Source organism: Acinonyx jubatus, chromosome A2 (assembly GCF_027475565.1).
Source record: "Acinonyx jubatus isolate Ajub_Pintada_27869175 chromosome A2, VMU_Ajub_asm_v1.0, whole genome shotgun sequence".
Lineage (NCBI taxonomy): Eukaryota > Metazoa > Chordata > Mammalia > Carnivora > Felidae > Acinonyx > Acinonyx jubatus.
Window position 1 is genome coordinate 164,543,090 of NC_069383.1, and position 17,535 is coordinate 164,560,624.

Here is a 17,535-nt window from a genome sequence, read left to right on the forward strand (position 1 = left end):
CGAGGCTCATTTCCGCCTGTGGGGGTGCGGCGGCGGCGGCGGCGGCGGCGGCGGCGCAGGAGGCCGGGCCGGGGTGCCGAGGGACCGACGGACGCACGGGCGGCGGCCGGGAGCCATGGAGCGCGGCCCCGGGGCCGGGGGGCGCGGGCCGCGGCGGTGAGTGCCGAACAGGGGCGAGCGCGGCGGCGCGGGGAGACCTCGGTGCCGCCCGCGGCCGTTTGGGGAGCTGGGCCTGCCCGCGAGGCCGGGACAGCCGGGTGGGACGCCCCCGAGACCCCTCACTGCTGGGGAGGCCGGGGTCCCGGCTGTAGGACCCGCCGACCGGGGACCGGGACCGCGGGCCAACGTGGGGACCCCGGCAGAGCCCTGTCCCCCGGTCCTTTGAGGTCTCGGATGTGGGGTGAGCGCCCACCCCTCTGGTGACGCGGCCCCCGCCTCCGGGCCGGGGCCGTCCGAGTCGCGGACTCTACCTACTTTCCCGCCCCAGCCCGACACCCGGGCCCGCCGCAGCATCCCTTAGCGGAGTCCTCCTTCCTAAACGTCTCCCGGACGCCTGTACCCCTTCGCGGGCGTCCTCTGGCCGCCTGGGACACCGGGGTAGGCTTCCCGGTCTTCGCTCCAGTTTGATCTCCAGGTTGCAGCCAGGGGACGTACCGCAGCCCCTAACCCGTGGTGCCCGTCCATGCTCCGCCCAGGACTCCAGGGCTCCCCGTTTCCTCCAGGATGAAGTCCAAACTCTGCAGCAGGGCTCACGGGCGCGGCCTGACCCAGCCTGACCCAGCCCTGGCTCCCTCTGGGACCCCTCTGCTCACCTCTTCCTCCCAGCGTCCGCTCGACAGGGAGATCTGCAGTTCCTGGAACTCGCCGTCACTTCTGGGGTTTTGCAGTGCCCTGTTCCTTGCCACTCGGTCACTTTCTGTGCTCCTCTCAGACTGCACCTTACTCCAGGCAGCTTTCCCACCCTGACTGGCTGGGTGAGGTGCCGCCAGGCCGAGCGTATTTAGGTCATCCTCGAGTATCGCGGTTGTTTGTTTCCTCGTTGGTGCTCAGAACACCAGCAGCCCTTACGGGGCCTGGCGGCAGAGTGCCCAGTCTGCGCTCGTGGACCGAATTGCCCCGCTCGCAGGGCATGCCTAGGGACACTCATAAATGTCGCACGGGAGGCCCCAGGCGTTCATGGCCTAAGAAAAGACTGTCCTCCTTCCCTGTCAAAGCCGGCAGACTGTAGCTTCCCTCTTTTCTCTTTACCTCTTGTCACTTGCTCTCTTGTTCAGCCAGGGTTCACTGGATAAGAACAGATAGCTGTCCTGCCCTCATGGGGTTTCTCTTTGATTGCTGTCGGGGGTGGTCAGACAGGTAAATACAAGCTGTGGCAGGTGCTGTGGGGACAGACTGGAACCAGGAGAGCTTGTGGCATCTCCCCGTGGTTTGGAAGGCCTCTCCAGGGGCACTGGAAGATTGATCTGAAGGGTGGGCAGGACAGGGGGCAAGGGCTGGCCAGTGGAGATCGGGGGAGGGGGTCCCTGGCTGGGCAACTGCCTGGGCTCTGGCTTGTCTGGGGAGATCGAGGGGGAGTGAGGCCACAGAGGTGGGCCCTGGCAGGCTGTGGCAAGGCTTCGGTTTCTACCTGGAAGTGGCAGGAGACCAGAGGGCGTCCAGAGAAAAGGTGTGCTTTCTTATCTCAGGTTTGTGCCCCGAGAGGGATTCTGTGGCTGCTGGGGGAGAGTGCGGGCGGGCAATGAACAGGACCGCACAGCCGTCCAGGTGCAAGGTGGTGGCTGCGTGGACCGGGCGTTGGTTGGATGGAGACCCATCAGGCCCCGGCAGAGGGGGAGCGAGGGATGCCATGCTGTGTCTCTGGCTTGGGCAGTGGGGCTTCTCCACCTTGGTGTGCCCCTTCATTTCCCGGGTTGCGGGGGGCTCCTGCCTGCCCACGGACTCTCAGCCAGGCCTTCTCTCAAAAGCAGTCTTGGCTGTGCTGCCCCAACTCCAGACCCTCTAAGCTTCCCCAGCACCAGGGCAGTGTTGCTGTTTGGGCCTGGATCTGAGAAGACATTGAAGCCCCCTGGGCTTGGTTGACTGGTTGACACTTGGGGACGGATAACTCCCTTGGGGTAATGGGGGAGGACATCCTGTGCTCTGGAGAGCGTCCATCAGCATCTCTGGCCCCCACCCACTCAGGAATGGGAACACCCTTCCCCACTTGTCTCAACCCAAAGTGTCCCCAGGAGTTGGCAGGTGTCCTGGGGACAAACTCTTACCTGGGAACAGGTACGATAGACTCTGTCCTCCAAAGGGTGCTTGCACGTAAAGTGTGCGTCCCGCCTGCGAGTTCAGGGACCCTGGAAGCTGCCTGGTGTCCCCTCCTGGTGTCCCCACCTGGGCCCTCCCACTCCCTCCTGTGTGCCCAGACTCTGGGCAAACTCAGGCTTTGGCTGTGGCTCTCTCCTGACCTTGGCACCAGATCACAGGCCCAGAGGGAGCACGTGTGTCTCTGGGCCTCAGCCTGCTCTGGTCCGCTCTGAATCTGTGTGTCCCCGGCCCGGTGGTTTTCAAATGCCACGGCCCCAAAACTGCATGTGCCAAGGTGCTGTGCTGCTGAAAGTGAGTTGTGAGCGTTCCAGTCTGTAAGGAAAAGCCTAGTAAGTGGCTATTTTCTCAAGGCTTTGTATTTCTTACAGTCTCTGTTGGCAACTCCCTGTGGGACTGTTAGTGATTTAGCTGTAGTCTGTGACTTACTGTGCCTCCTCTGAGCCACGCCCCCCCCGTCCACCACCTACTTCTCGCTAAGTCCCCGTGGGAGGCAGTGTTGTCTTCCCCAGTAGGTGAGGAAACTGAGGCCCAGGGAAGGAAGGAGCCTTGCCCAAGGTCACAGAGCCCTCCGTTGAGCTGGAGAAGGAAGCCATTCGGGCTCCAGTGCCCCCCTCCCCCGCAGCCTGGCCCCAGCACAGGGCCCAGCCATTGTCTGAGCTCAGTAGGCCTTCCCAGCCTCTAGATGTATCCTGCTTTTGTTACCAGAGCCTTTGTTTCTTGTATTTCCTCTGCCTGGGCTCCACTGTCTCTGGACGTGGCAGTCCTGCCCCTCGAGGCCCGGCCCCTGTGAGCATGCTCTTAGGTCCGAGTCCCTTCAGTTGGCAGTCTGTCCTTGCCTTGGCTGCGGTGTGTCACCTGGGGTTGGTGGCAGATGAATCCTTGAAGGATGGCCTGGAGATGGGCTGGGGGGGTGGGGGAGTCTGGGCCGGCTGTGTGAACAGAGGCATAGGGAGAACACCGGGGTCTCTCTGCGCCCAGAGCAGGGGCTGTATGGGGGAGAGCTGGCTGAGCCAGGGGTCTCATTGCCCAGTACAGCCTGCTGGCCGAGGCTGGGCTGACTGGGGGGGCTTACCTGGCAAGAGTTGGTGACTGCATGCTGAGAAAGGGTGCAGCAGGTGGTGGTCCGGTTAGCTTTGGGTCCCACAAAGGGCATATGGGGGGTACGTGGTCCCTGTGGATGACGAGCTGGGCCCCCAGGCCCATGGGGCCGAGAGTAGACCAGTTTGAGTGGGAGAGGGTGGACTGGGCTGCGGGGAAGGCCGAGAGGCTCGGTACAGACAAGATCGGGTCACCGTGTCCCAGCGGAACCCCGAGGGAACCCCGTTTCTCACCCCCCCCCAGGGTTTCCCTCTGCAGGACGTGGAGACGCAAGGCTGCGAGGCTCCCGAGGGCTCGGCTTGGACCACGATGGGGCTGGGCTGCAGCCTCCTAAGGGGGCTCTCGTCTGGGGCAGTGGCTGGGGGCTGCCCTCCGCCCTGCCCGCGTCTCAGAGCACCCCCACCCCTCCCCTGCCAAGCGAGGCCCGCCCTGGGGCCCGGCGCCCGCCATGAACGGCCTGTCAGTGAGTGAGCTCTGCTGCCTTTTCTGCTGCCCGCCCTGCCCCGGCCGCATTGCTGCCAAGCTCGCCTTCCTGCCGCCGGAGCCTACCTACTCGCTGGTGCCCGAGCCCGAGGCGGGGCCCGGTGGAGCTGGGGCCGCCCCCTCGGGGACCCTGCGGGCCTCCGCCGGCAGCCCGGGGCGCTGGAAGCTCCACCTGATGGAGCGTGCTGATTTCCAATACAGCCAGCGCGAGCTGGACACCATCGAGGTCTTCCTGACCAAGAGCAGCCGGGGCAACCGCGTCTCCTGCATGTACGTGCGCTGCGCGCCCGGCGCCAGGTGAGCGTCACGGAAGGACGGCACGGGGTCCGGACAGTGCCCGGAGGGAGGCCCGAGAGGTTCCTGGTGCAGAAGCAGAATGTGTCCCGTCCTCGGGCCCCTGGTGTCCTGCCGGAGGCCGTTCCCCTGGGGTGGAGCCGGGGCGAAAGCCCGTCAGGCGGCGCAGGTGCCCTGGGGATTCTTGTTGCCAAAGGGGTGGCAAATGGGATCCACCAAGAGCAGGCCACGTGGGACTGCCTGGGCCCTTACAGCCCCATCACGGAGGAGTACCCTGGGGCTGGTTGGGGGGGGGGATCCTGGGTGGCCTTGTCGCACCTGCCTGACAAAGAGCCGCCTGCTTCAGGGTCTCCGTGCTCACCTGCCCGGGGAAGCGCTCCTGGGTGCTTGGTGCTCAGTGAGGACTTGGCATCTGCTTCAGGGCCAGGGCACTTGAGGCCTGGCAGGTGGCTCAGGCCAAGTCTGCCTCCTCATTTAGAGTGTCCTTGAAGCCCGGAGGCACAGCTCTTCCTTGAGTACGACAGCGGGGAAAGAGGTGGGGCCCTTCAGGTGTCTCTGCCTTTAGACCGGGCGGGGTCTGAGTCCAGATCTGAGTTCAAAGGGCAAGCTTTTACCTTTTAGCTAGGCTGGGGCCCAGGGGTGCTGGAGCAAGAGGACTGTAGGTGTGCGTTGGCCAGGATCCAGCCTGTCGGGGTGACCTGGGGCAGGTCCTGATGGCCAGCAGCATTGCAGGGCGGAAATGAGTTTTGGGGTCATGTTCTGTAGGAGGGGAAGAGATGGTGTGAACAGGGATTGATCTGGTTCGTTTGTGGGGGCAAGGGTGGGGGCCAGCTGTCTCATTCTCTGGAAGGTTCCAAGCAGCGGGCACACGTGCATGCCATCCTTGGGCTGTCAGAGCCCCTCTAAAAGGAGTGATTCCAGAGGAGAGAGCTGCTGTCCCCAGGCAATAGAGGTGTGGCGGTCACTGACTTGCTGAGCTGTGGGTCCACCCTGTGCTGAGGCCACGGCCAGCAGTCCCCTTTCACGGAGGGAAAGCCCTCATGGCCAGAGGAGCCAGGCCACTTTGTGGCAGAGGCGGCCTCTCTCCCGCATTAGTGCTCTCGTCCACGGGGCGGCCGGGAGCCTCCCTTGCCCTCTGACCTGCCCCCCCGCCCCGCCCCCCCAGGTACACGGTTCTCTTCTCACACGGCAACGCGGTGGACCTGGGCCAGATGAGCAGCTTCTACATCGGCCTGGGCTCACGCATCAACTGCAACATCTTTTCCTACGACTACTCTGGCTACGGCGTGAGCTCGGGCAAGCCCTCCGAGAAGAACCTGTACGCCGACATCGACGCCGCCTGGCAGGCGCTGCGCACCAGGTGAGCTGTGTGTTGGGCGTAGCGGGTGAGAACCCAGGGCCTCAGGCCGGCCTCCCTGGGGAGGCCCTGGGGGGTGGTCCTCAGGAGAGGGCCCTCAGCGGCCACACTGGGCGGCAGGGTGAGGTCTGACGTGTGTCCCCTTGGTGTGGCGACAGGCATGCTGGTGTGCGGGGAGGTGGGGCGGGCAGTCTTCAGATCTGCCCTCCCCTCCCGGGAACCCCTTGTCCGGTAGGGGTATAGATGGGCTGTACCTAGGGGAGTGGGGGCTCTGCCTGCACGGGGTGGATAGAGGACCTGGGCCCAGGAGGTGGGCTGTGTGGGCTCTGAGAAAATACTCAGAGTCCTGGGGCCAGGGAGCATTTGGGGTGCAGGGAGGAGTAGGGCTGCTCTGTCATGGTTCTCAGGGCTGACCCATGAGGCATGCATGGCCACTGACCTTGGCCTCCTCCTTGGGGCAGGGCTCCTCTGGGCCTAGAGGGTTCTGAAGAGTTCCAGAAGGTTCTGTCAGGCAGTTTGGTGTCCAGCACAGCATCCGGGGGCCGGTGGGAGGCTAGCAAGCAGAGGCACATATCTCTGTGCTTGACTGAGGGCCACCAGGGCCTCGGCCAAGCCCCCTTCCCCGGACCCCCCCCCAATCCTGTTTATTTAGATCCCAGACAGCCCCCTTCCTCTCTCACTGAAGTTCATTTGCTTGGTCTCTGAGCCCAGAGATTCCTCTGGAAGGAGGCCACCCTGACTCTGGCCCTCCCAGACACGGGGCCCTGTCCACTGCCTTCTTGGGGCTGCCCCATCTCAGCCCTGCCTGCCCGACCTGCCACTGCCCCCCCCCCCCCATTCCTGCAGGGACCAAAGTCAGCTTGGCCTGGGGAGGTGGGGACCCTGGTTGCCCAAGTGATGCACCAGGCAGTTCCTGCTGCAGGCCCCAGGAGTGGGGTCCCCTGGCACAGCCCTGGCACTGGGGACCAAGCGTGGGCAGCGTGGTGCAGGTACGTGCTGTCCTCGGCTTCCTCAGTCCCTTGTGCTGCTCCTGCTGGCGGTGCTGGTCCTCAGTCCTTGTGCTGCTCCTGCTGGTGGTGCTGGTTCTCAGTCCCTTGTGCTGTTCCTGCTGGCGGTGTTGGTCCTCAGTCCCTTATGCTGCTCCTGCCGGTGGTGCTGGTCCTCAGTCCCTTGTGCTGCTCCTGCTGCTGGTCCTCAGTCCCTTGTGCTGCTCCTGCTGGCGGTGTTGGTCCTCAGTCCCTTGTGCTGGTCCTGCCGGTGGTGCTGGTCCTCAGTCCCTTGTGCTGCTCCTGCTGGCAGTGCTGGTCCTCAGTCCCTTGTGCTGCTCCTGCCGGTGGTGCTGGTCCTCAGTCCCTTGTGCTGCTCCTGCTGGCAGTGCTGGTCCTCAGTCCCTTGTGCTGCTCCTGCTGGCGGTGTTGGTCCTCAGTCCCTTATGCTGCTCCTGCCGGTGGTGCTGGTCCTCAGTCCCTTGTGCTGCTCCTGCTGCTGGTCCTCAGTCCCTTGTGCTGCTCCTGCTGGCGGTGTTGGTCCTCAGTCCCTTGTGCTGGTCCTGCCGGTGGTGCTGGTCCTCAGTCCCTTGTGCTGCTCCTGCTGCTGGTGCTGGTCCTCAGTCCCTTGTGCTGCTCCTGCTGGCGGTGTTGGTCCTCAGTCCCTTGTGCTGATCCTGCCGGTGGTGCTGGTCCTCAGTCCCTTGTGCTGCTCCTGCTGGCGGTGTTGGTCCTCAGTCCCTTGTGCTGCTCCTGCTGGCGGTGTTGGTCCTCAGTCCCTTGTGCTGCTCCTGCTGGCTGCTGGTGGCTGGCAGAACCACACTGCACTGTGGTGTGAGGGATCTGAGCTCTGTCCATCCAGCCCATCTGTCCTGCGGCCAGCACTGTCCTCCAGAGACCTGATCCCGCAGAGAGAGAATCAGTAGGAGGGCAGGAGGCTTGGGCCCCACTGGTGACCAGGGGCTGGGGAGGCCTGGGGAAGATTTGCTTCTCCGTCTGCCTCTCGTGTGTCCGAGTGTTAGGGCTGGACCGGCTGGTGCTCAGTGCAGTGGTAGCTTCCGTGTCCGGGGAGCAGGCTGAGGAGGAGCGGCGGGGTGGCAGGCAGAAGGCCACGTGGCATTCCTGAAGCTCAGGGCCAGGCGATTGTTAACCTGGAAGGCCGCCGGGACAGAGACAGGTGTGGATGGCCCCTGGGTGGACAGGGAGGTGGACTCTTGCTGCCTGGGTGGGCTGCACAGGTGAGATGCAGCAGAGGGGTGTTCCCTTGGTATGTCGGGGTCCAGGTCTCTGGAGGCCTCGTACCTGGGGAGGGTGGCTAGTGGGTCCCCAGGCAGATGGGAACGGGCATTTGCAGGCTGTGGAGTTGTCTTGGGGCTGGATCAGCTGTGCTGGGGGTGGAGGGTGAGACTCTTGGGGGTGGTGGCAGGGTGGGGGAAGAGGCTGGGGCCTGGACGTGGGAGCTGGTGCTGAGGAGGCTCGGGACCTGGCCACGCTGTAGGGAAGGTGCCCGGAGAAGGAGGTGGTGCCCACCAGCCTGCAGGAGACACTCTTCTTGCTCTGCCTGTGTTGTCATAAGGTGGACGTGCCGACACCAAGGGGCTGCAACCAAGGGGCTGCAAACGGGCCGATAAGTCAGGGGGCATGACTGCCATGATTTCCCGTGGCTAAGGGATGGGCGAGGAATGCCAGGAGGGACCTGTTCCCTATGTGCTACTGGGAACTGGGTGTGTCCCTGGGCAAGTGTGTTTGTGGGGGGGTAGGTGTTGGGGGGTGGAGAGCAGGAGAGGCCTCAGGGCCTGCCCTGCCCCCAGGAGCCCAGGCGTGGCCTTGGGGCCCTCACCAAGGGCACTCGGCATGTGTGGTCCAAATTGGTACTGTTGGTGAGGCAGGGTTAGGGCCACCTGTCTGCACACCTACCCAGGCCCTACTTTCCTACTGAGCAGACTTGTTCATTAATGGGGACAGGGGTGGGGGTAGGGGGCTTGTCACTGGGCCCAACCCTACTGCTTGGAGGCTGTGCAGGAAGGTTGGAGGGGGGACTGCCCCAGGAGGGCAGGCGGTGGGGGGGGAAGGGGGGGGTGCGCGTGCGCACATGCAGCTCACTCGCCCAGGCTGCTGCTGGCCGCGGCTGATCCTGCCCCACTGCCAGGTACGGCATCAGCCCGGACAGCATCGTCCTGTATGGGCAGAGCATCGGCACGGTGCCCACCGTGGACCTGGCCTCTCGCTACGAGTGCGCTGCAGTGGTGCTGCACTCGCCGCTCACCTCAGGCATGCGCGTTGCCTTCCCTGACACCAAGAAGACCTACTGCTTCGATGCGTTCCCCAAGTGAGAGAGGGGAGGGTGGGGGGGGCGGGGCGGGAGGCCGGGGGCGGGGCTTCGGCGGGGCGGGCGCTCCTCCCAGACTTGACGCGTCCTGCCCTACAGCATCGAGAAGGTGTCCAAGATCACGTCACCGGTGCTCATCATCCACGGCACGGAGGACGAAGTAATCGACTTCTCCCACGGGCTGGCGCTCTATGAGCGCTGCCCCAAGGCCGTGGAGCCGCTGTGGGTGGAGGGCGCCGGGCACAACGACATCGAGCTCTACAGCCAGTACTTGGAGCGCCTGCGCCGCTTCATCTCCCAGGAGCTGCCCAGCCAGCGCGCCTAGCCTAGCCGGGAGCCGCCTAGCCTAGCCGGGAGCCGCACCGGGACTTCAGCAATAAGGCGGCGCCTGGACCTTGCCCCCGCCCCGGCCCGGGGGCTGCATGTGAACCCTCGGGCACCCCGGTCCTCCGAGGCAGCTGGAGGGTTAGGGGGCCGGGACCTGCCCCAGCCCAGGGGCCGTGGACGATGTACAGGCGCGGAGCTACGCCCTCCCTTCCTTTTGGAAGCAAAAAGAAGGAAAAACGTGAACACAAATTAAAGATTTAAAATTTTAGGATTCCTCTCCCTTTCGTGGTTCGTGCGCGCTCTCCCAGGGCCCAGCGAGTTGGAAGAGGGAGCTGGGCTTCGCCCCTAAACTTCCAGGACATTTTGGCACAAATGCAGAGGTCAAGCCACTGCCACTGTGGAAGAGGGGTTGGGCTTTGAGGCCCAGCCGAGGTACCCCTTGAGGCTCCTGGTTGCTTGGGTGGTGATGGAGGCGTAAGGCAGCATTTGAACCCGGGACCCATGCCTGCCTTCTCCGGTGCGCCTCCTGGGAGGGTGGTGGGCTCCCAGCATACCAGGGGTGGCAACAGTGGGTCTGAGGTCAGCCTGTTCTGGGGCCCCGGTAAGGTCACCCGTTCCCATGTAGTAGAAGAGGATGTTGAGGTCTGGGAGATACAGTGCAACCTCAGGGCTGCCCTAATTGTCCCGCCCATCCTAGGTGTCCCCTATAACCCCCCCCCCCTCATTCCCCGTTCCCGGACCCCCACAGAGAGCCCCAGTAGGGGCTCTCCAGGAAACGGGGCTAGGGCTGGGGCCATCCGAGCTATGTCCTCCTGGGGTGTCATTGAATGCAGGGCTGAGCCAGGGTCTCCCTGGACCTCAGCTAGAGGCCCACTCACCACCAGCTCCTGGAGTGCCCTCTGCGCCACCCTAGAGCGGGACGGCCTGTCATTCCTGGCAGCTCAGCGTGTGTTGCGGCACCAGGCGGTGGCGAGGCCAGGACCCAGAGCTGCTTCCACATTGCCCTAGTCCGGGGCTTCGTGGGTTTCGCGGCCCCTTTAAGGGGGGGGGGGGGAGGTACTTCGGTCCAGGGGCGGGGCGACCTGTATGTGTGGTCGAGAGGGGTGTGGCCAGGGCGGAAACGGAAGAGGCGGCTTTCGCGCGCTCGGCGGCTGCGGCGGCGGCGGCGGCGGCGGCGGCGGCGGCCGGATCCCGGAGGAGGTGGCGGCGTCGGTGGTAAGTGGCGGCGGCTCGGACCCCGGCAGCCCGCCCGGCTCCCGCGTCCTCCTGCGGGCCTCGTCTTCCCGACGCGCGGAGCGGGCGTGTCCGGGGCCAGCGGAATGGACGCCGAGCGGGGCCGCGCGCCTGTGGGACTCGGGGCTCGGGGTGCTGAGAGCGCGCAGGCTGCTGCCACCGTGGCGGGGTGACCGGCCGCCGATGGCGCGAGGGGTCCCCCCCACCCCCTTCAGGCTACTCTGGGGGCCCACCCTGCCGGTGGAGCCCAGGCCCGGCCCTCTTGCTGGGAGTCTAGTGTCATTTGTGATAAGAAGGGACGCCTACAAGCAAAACTGGACGTGAGATGTGTACTCGCTGGAGTAGTCTAGGGGCCCAGCTCTCCTCCGCCCTTGCCACCACAGGGCCTTTGCTCGGGTTGGTCTTTGTGACTGATATGCCCTCACTACGTCCCGGCTTCGTGCGGATGACCCCAGCATGGCTAATGTTTCTTGCTACAGTATTTCTTCCCCAAAGTGCATCCGTCCCCTCGTGCTCCCCCACCCCCACCCCGAGGTGCTGCACTTGTCACAGAGCATGTTGTCTTTTGATCCCATCAGAATGCAAACTCCCTGAGAGTCCGGGATCCACAAATGCATCAAGTTGAAAGCAATTTGCTTAGAATTGGAACAAACACGTTTGCAGATACACAGAGTAAAAAATTTGGAGTTTGTAACGGTGTTGGGTGAAAACTTGGCATCCTTCCGACCCCTGACCTCCAAGACCTGGCTCCCCTTTCCTGGGGCAGTTTCTTATATGTTAACACAGAAAATCTATGTTTGTACATCCAGTGTATTTATACAAAACTCTGCCCACTGTACATGGGATCCTGTTACTCAGCATAGCTTGGAGAGCATTGTTTGTGTTCTGACGTAGAGATCTAGGTCGTTTATTTGCATTGAAGCACCATATTGTGTTAGTCCTATAATTGAGTAGAAATTTAGGTTCTTTCTAGGCTTTTTGTAATAAGCAATGCTAGACCGATTATCCTTGTACAAAAGTCTTTGTACCCAAGTAGGAATGTTTTTGTAGGCTAAATTCTTTAGTGCAGGAGTGCTAGGTCAAAGGGCTTTTCGTGGGTCTCTAAATGCCTGTGTGATCTCTCAACAGGTCATACCAAATTGCCTCCCACCACCAAAGGAGGGGCCTAGGGTCCTGCACCTGATGCTTGATTTTGCAGATCTGGTAGGCGTAAAATAGTATTTTTTTATTTTTATTTTTTTACATTTATTTATTTTTTTTTGATAGAGCAAGACAGAATGTGAGCGGGGGAGGGGCAGAGGAGAGAGGGAGACACAGGATCCGAAGCAGGTTTCAGCCCTGAGCTGTCAGCACAGAGCCCGACCTGGGGCTGGAACCCACGGACTGTGAGATATGACCTGAGCTGAAGTCGGACACTTAACTGACACCCACCCAGGCGCCCCAAAGTAGTATTTCATCGTAGCTTTGTTTGGGTTTCCTAGAAGTACAACCAAACATCTCAGTGGTTTTGTCAGATTTATTTTTATGGTATTTCTACCTCTAATATAGTCATTTCAAAACTGGAAAGTCTGTACATATAAACATGTATATATTTATTTATTTTTAATGTTTTTAATGTTTATTTTTGAGAGAGAGAACGAGCAGGGGAGAGGCAGAGAGAGAGGGAGACACAGAATCTGAAGCAGGGTCCAGGGTCTGAGCTGTGAGCACAAAGCCTGACGTGGGGCTCAAACCCCCAAACCATGAGATCATGACCTGAGCCGAAGCCAGATGCTTAAACCGACTGAGCCACCGAGGCGTCCCAACATGTATATGTTTACAAGCCATGTGTATTTTATATTCTTCAACCATTTTTCCATTGGGTCGGTGGTGTTATTGTTTTCTAAGAGCACTTTACATATGAAGGAAATTAGCCTATTTCCTGTTTAAAGTTTTTTTTCCCCCTCAATCTGTAATTTGTTTTTGACTCGGACTGTGTTTTTTCCTTTGATTTCTTTTCTTTTTTTCCTTTGATTTCTAAAAAATTCATAGTCATTTGGCCAAGCATTTGAAATCATTATTACTAGTTTTTTTTCATTTATGGCTCCTTCATTTTGTGTCATGCTCAGAAATATTTTCTCTACTCCAAGATGATGAACATTGGATGTATTTTTCTCGAAATGTAATGGTTTCTTTTTTAACTATAGATTTAAATTTTTGGTGTAATTTTGGAAAGTGCTTCTGGGAAGGAGTGCGGTGGGAACCAGCAACGTGTTCCCCCCCCCCCCTCAAATCGTTCACCCCAAGTCCATTTCTGGCAGAGGCCACTCCTGTCCCTACTGAAGTGTTGCCTTTTTAAAAAAAATTTTTTTTTCATGTTTATTTATTTTTGACACAGAGAGAGAGAGACAGGGCGTGAGTGGGGGAAGTGTTGCCTTTATCGTACGAGTGTGAGTGGTCTGTCCCCACACTCTGTACTGTCGCAGTTCTTGGAACTCCACTGCCTTCTTTACCGAGGTCCCAAGACCCCGCCTCCCCTCGTTCAAGTCCAGGGAGGACTCTCAACTTAAGAGTCCGCAGTTGAGGACTTGGATATATCGCGCGCAATGCTAGTTCCACGTGACAGTCTCATAGAAAGGACTCTGAAAGCTTCAGTGTTTGCCCCACCCCCCGGCCATGCACAGGGCACAGTGGTGACCTGGGTTGAGGCAGGTGGCTGTTCTCAGTCTGACTTGAATAGCACCGGCCCTTGGGGAGTGCTCACCCTACTTTTCTCCCCTGGTCCTGCCCATTGCTCGGAAGGGATAAACTAAGGCAGGCCTCTGTGGCCCCCGGGCTCCGCTGTCTCCTCTTTCCATGTGGAGCCCTGGGAAGGCTCACCCTCAGCCTCTAGACTGGGGGGGGGGAGTTGGGGAGGGGTTGGGCCATGCCGGAGCGGTGATGGGGGGAAGCCTGTGGTACATTCCAGGATGCGCCCCCCCTTCCTTTCTGCTTGGTATGGCCCATGGGCCAGGCTGCCTGGGAGAAGGGCCAACTTTCGGTCCTCCATTTTGTGGATTTTCCAGAACACATGTGTGCACACCCGGCGGCAGCCTTCCCCTGCTGCCCGGCAGGTCCCTTAGCGCGCACCCCGGCAGGGCGCCCCGCGGCTCACCGGCACCTTTGGTCGTCCCCCCCCCCCCCCCCCCCCAGACGCCTGACCCGGCACACCTCAGACGCGGGCCCCTGGGTCGCATGGCCTGGGCTCGCCCCGGGGCCCGGAGACCCCGGGGCCCACAGCCTGCGTGGGGGGTGACAGACACAGCTGCCTCGCCGGGCGCGGGCCCCTTTCGAGGGGCGGGTCTGGGGCAGTGTGGGTGCCGCCCGCCCCGGCCATGGAGCCCAGACCGGACTTCGTGTGGGGTCCCCAGCACCCGAGGGCCGGTCCGTCCAACCTCTCCTTGCCCCTGGCGACCCTGCTTCCCCGCGTCATCGCGAGGGAGATGGTGGAACCCTGGCTGCTTTCTGTCTCCGCCCATCTCCGTGTGAACTGCGGGGGGGGGGGGGGGGCAGGATTCCGGCAGAGCACCCCGTTCCCTCCAGACAGTGGCCGGCTGCTGGAGGAGCACTTGCCCAGCAGGGCCCGGACCGGAGACGGGGCCTCTGGTGGTGCCCCTACTGAGCACCCTGATCCGAGGCCTGGGCGCTCCTGCGGGGCGGGTTACCCGTCGGGGTGCGGGACCCACCTGGGAGCTGGGGGTGCCAACCCAGCGTCAGGATCCCCTTCCCTTACACTCAGCACTCCTGTCTCAAACCAACTCTGGCCCACCGGGGTGGCTGTCCCCACCGTCCCCACTTACAAGGGACATGGCCCAGGAGGAGAAGTCTCCGGGATCCCAGCTGGGCTTAGGCCCTGGGCTCCCGTGGTGCTCAGTCTCTGGACACACACGTGCCCCTGCCGGACAGCGGGCTCCGTGCTGTCACACCCCAGTGCGTGGCACTGGGCAGAACACACACCAGAGCCACGGGTGTGCCCATAGCGCGTGCCCGTCGGGCCTGGGTGGTCGGGGCCTGGCCGCTGTCGCTCAGGGATGCTGAGCCGGGGTACCCTCCGTGGCCACCGCCCAGCCCCGGGGTTAGAGGAGGAGAGGGCCTTAGGGAAGGGCTGTCCTGTCGCTCTGCAGCCTGTCCTCCCACAGCCACGGTCTCCAGAACTTAGGAACCCACGTTTGGGCTCGTGCCTTCTTTTTTCCCATTGCAAACGATGCAACAATATGCAGACCTGCCTGGTTCCGTGTGAGTATTTGGGGGGTACCTTTTTAGGAGTGGAACTGGCGGGTCAAGAAGTACATTTAGTTTTGACCAGACGAAGCAGGGGGGGTGTAAAAACTCCGTGGTGCCTCCATGGCAGACTCCCGATACCTTAGGACCCTGTACCGTGTTCGCTTGTAAGTTTTCATCTTTCAGCCTGGGGGGCTCAGTCGGTTGAGTGTCCGACTTCCGCTCAGGTTGTGATCTCACAGTTCGTAGGTTCAAGCCCTGTGTCTGGCTCTGTGCTGACAGCTTGGAGCCTGCAGCCTGCTTTGGATTCTGTGTCTCCCTCTCTCTCTGCCCCTCCCCTGCTTGTGCTCTGTCTCTGTTTCTCTCTTAAAAATAAATAAAAATTAATAATTTTTTTAAAAATAAAATTTTCATCTTGGGGGCACCTGGCTGACTCAGCCAGTGCAGCCTGCAGCTTCTTGATCTCAGGGTTGTGAGTTCGAGCCCCATGTTGGGTGTAGACATCACTTAAAAAAAAAATTTCAGGGGCACCTGGGTGGCTCAGTCGGTTGAGCGTCCGACTTCGGCTCGGGTCATGATCTCGCAGTTCGTGAGTTCAAGCCCCGCGTCTGGCTCTGGGCGGACAGCTCGGAGCCTGGAGCCTGCTTCGGATTCTGTGTCTCCCTCTCTTTGCCCCTTCCCCGCTCATGCTCTGTTTCTCAAAGATGAATAAATGTTAAAGAAATTTAAAAAAAAATTTCAGGGGTGCCTGGGTGGCTCCGTCAGTTGAGCGTTCAACTCTTGATTTGGGCTCAGGTCAGGATCTCACGCGAGGTTGAGCCCCGCGTATGGCTCTGCCCTGACGGCATGGAGCCTTCTTGGCATTTTCTCTCTCTGCCCCTCCCCATCTTGCTCTCTCTCTCTCTCTGAAATAAACATTTAAAAACCCTTCATCTCGGAATACTTTGGGCTCTACAGAAAAGACAGCAGTGAGTCCCATCTACGTCTCACCTGGTGCCCCTCATGTTAACATCTTGTCGGAACCAAGAAGTTCACGTGCGTTAGCGTTAACCACACTCCAAACTGTATTCCAGTTGTTTCACTAATGTCCTATTCTGTTCCAGCATCCCTCATGCTGTTTACCCATCTTGTCTCCTTCGTCTCTTAAAATAGGACACTCCTTCATGTTTCTTGTGTTTCATGACCTTGACAGTGTTGGGGACTAGTCAGGGGTTTTCTAAGATGTCCCCTGACCTGGGCCTGTCTGAGGCTACGTGAGGGTTATGGGTGTGGGGGAAGAACGAAGCGTCGAGGTGTCCTTTTTGTCACCTCCCATCAAGAGTCCTTGATGCTCCCCGACATCATCCTGAGTTTGACCTTGATCTTGACCACCTGGCTAAGGTGGGGTCTACCAGGCCTCCCCACAGTCAGGTTACTGCCCTCCCCTTCCCTGCTCTGTTCTCTGGAATCGAGTCCCGGAGTACAGCCTACACTTCAGTGGGAGGGATGTGTTTAGAAAAGAAATTTTCATATAGAAAACCATAAAAAAGAAAGGACACATGGCCTGTAATTGCACTGTTTAGGTACCTGCTGACATTTAAAGAGAACAAATAATACATACACACGGGTTCCCAAAAAAGTTGAATTGCATAAAGTATTATTAAAACTATTGCAGCGGGTGCCTGGGTGGCTCAGTCAGCCAAGCACCTGACTCTTGATTTCGGCTCAGGTCATGATCTCACGGTTTGTGGGTTTGAGCCCCAAGTCAGGCTCTGCGCTGACAGCACAGAACCTGCTTGGGATTGTCACCCTCTCCCTCTCTCAAAATATTTAAACATAAAAAAACAAAAACAAAACTATTAAAAAGAAAGTCTTCACTTAAAAAAAAAAAGCTAAGGTCATTCCAGCACGTGTATACACACATTCGCACACTGGAGCTTTGATTCTGACCCTGACCTATCTGGGGCACCTTCCTCGTGGGCACACGGTCTGGGGCATCCGCAGCAGGGACGCCCCCACTTTTTGGAACTCCCCACTCACCTGTGCCCCCAGGAGTCCCCCCCTTCCACAGCTAGTGACTGCCCCTTGCCCTGCTTGGGTCTTGCAGCCCGGTGAGAGCCCTCCTGACCCCTTGGGAACCATCAGGGCAGGATAGAGACCGGCCCCCAGTCACAGGTGAGGAAACTGAGGTAGAAGAAAGAATGCACTGGCTGCTGTGGGTGTCCCAGCAGGTGTGCACTCAGGCTGCCCCTGTATTTTCCCCAAACCCTGTGCTGCCTCAGCTTTGCCCACAGGCAGGCCACTTCGCTGTTCTCCCCCAGCCTTGGTGTCCTCATCTGTGAAATGGGGATGCCACTTGTAGGGTCGTAGTGAGAACAGTGACAAAATGAGGCAGAGGTGCGCATGGGGTCAGAGTGGGGCGGGGATGGTCGAGCTGTGCGGGTGATAACTGAGCACAGGTCCCGCGGGTGCTGCACGGGCTCCCACGCAGGGACTCCTGCCCACAGAGCGGCCGGCACAGCCCACAGATGAGGTCTGAGATCCCGATTATTGCCAGGAGTAACGACTTGTGGGGCCACCCTGTGGGGAACAACCAGGACGCAGCCCTGACCGCTTTTCGCACATCCTCTGCAAGAAGGTGCCTGCCTCTGCCCTGAGTGTGGCCTCGACCCACACCTGCTGGGGGGACCGCGTGCTCCAGGCCCCAGGTGGGGCTGCTGATGCCACGTTTCCCCAACCACCCCCCTCTTCCTCCACTCTGTAGGTCGGTGCCCACCTACCACCTATGCCCTGATCTGACTCCCAGCTGCCTTGCCCTAGACCTTGAGCCCCTTGAGTGCAAGATGCTGGGGGGACTGGCTCTGAGCTCAATAAACATCCCTGGAAGCAACAAATGA

General features: G+C 60.4%; 1 protein-coding gene and 1 long non-coding RNA gene across 4 annotated transcripts; both read left to right on the plus strand.

The window, feature by feature from the left end:
- On the plus strand, positions 1-9,455 carry ABHD17A (abhydrolase domain containing 17A, depalmitoylase). Its single transcript, XM_027049474.2, has 5 exons — positions 1-156; positions 3,655-4,191; positions 5,354-5,548; positions 8,681-8,860; positions 8,960-9,455. The coding sequence occupies exons 2-5, from the start codon at positions 3,860-3,862 to the stop codon at positions 9,183-9,185; spliced, it is 933 nt and encodes a 310-aa protein (XP_026905275.1). The 5' UTR covers positions 1-156; positions 3,655-3,859; the 3' UTR covers positions 9,186-9,455.
- An 841-nt stretch (positions 9,456-10,296) lies between these two features.
- Positions 10,297-17,535, plus strand: LOC128314977 (uncharacterized). Of its 3 annotated transcripts, none has more exons than XR_008297372.1 (3): positions 10,297-10,402; positions 11,549-11,623; positions 17,130-17,535. It is a non-coding gene; the product is annotated as an uncharacterized LOC128314977 (long non-coding RNA). The 3 variants fall into 3 exon arrangements; XR_008297373.1 differs by having other exon boundaries at positions 10,315-11,623; positions 15,402-17,276; positions 17,403-17,535; XR_008297371.1 differs by having other exon boundaries at positions 10,308-11,623.

Excerpts from the sequence above, each read along its gene's own strand:
- ABHD17A (XM_027049474.2), top strand. The coding sequence starts at position 3,860 with ATGAACGGCCTGTCAGTGAGTGAGCTCTGCTGCCTTTTCTGCTGCCCG. Across the intron at positions 5,549-8,680 it reads TGGCAGGCGCTGCGCACCAG|GTACGGCATCAGCCCGGACA; the intron begins GTGAGCTGTGTG and ends CCCCACTGCCAG. Across the intron at positions 8,861-8,959 it reads TGCTTCGATGCGTTCCCCAA|CATCGAGAAGGTGTCCAAGA; the intron begins GTGAGAGAGGGG and ends CCTGCCCTACAG.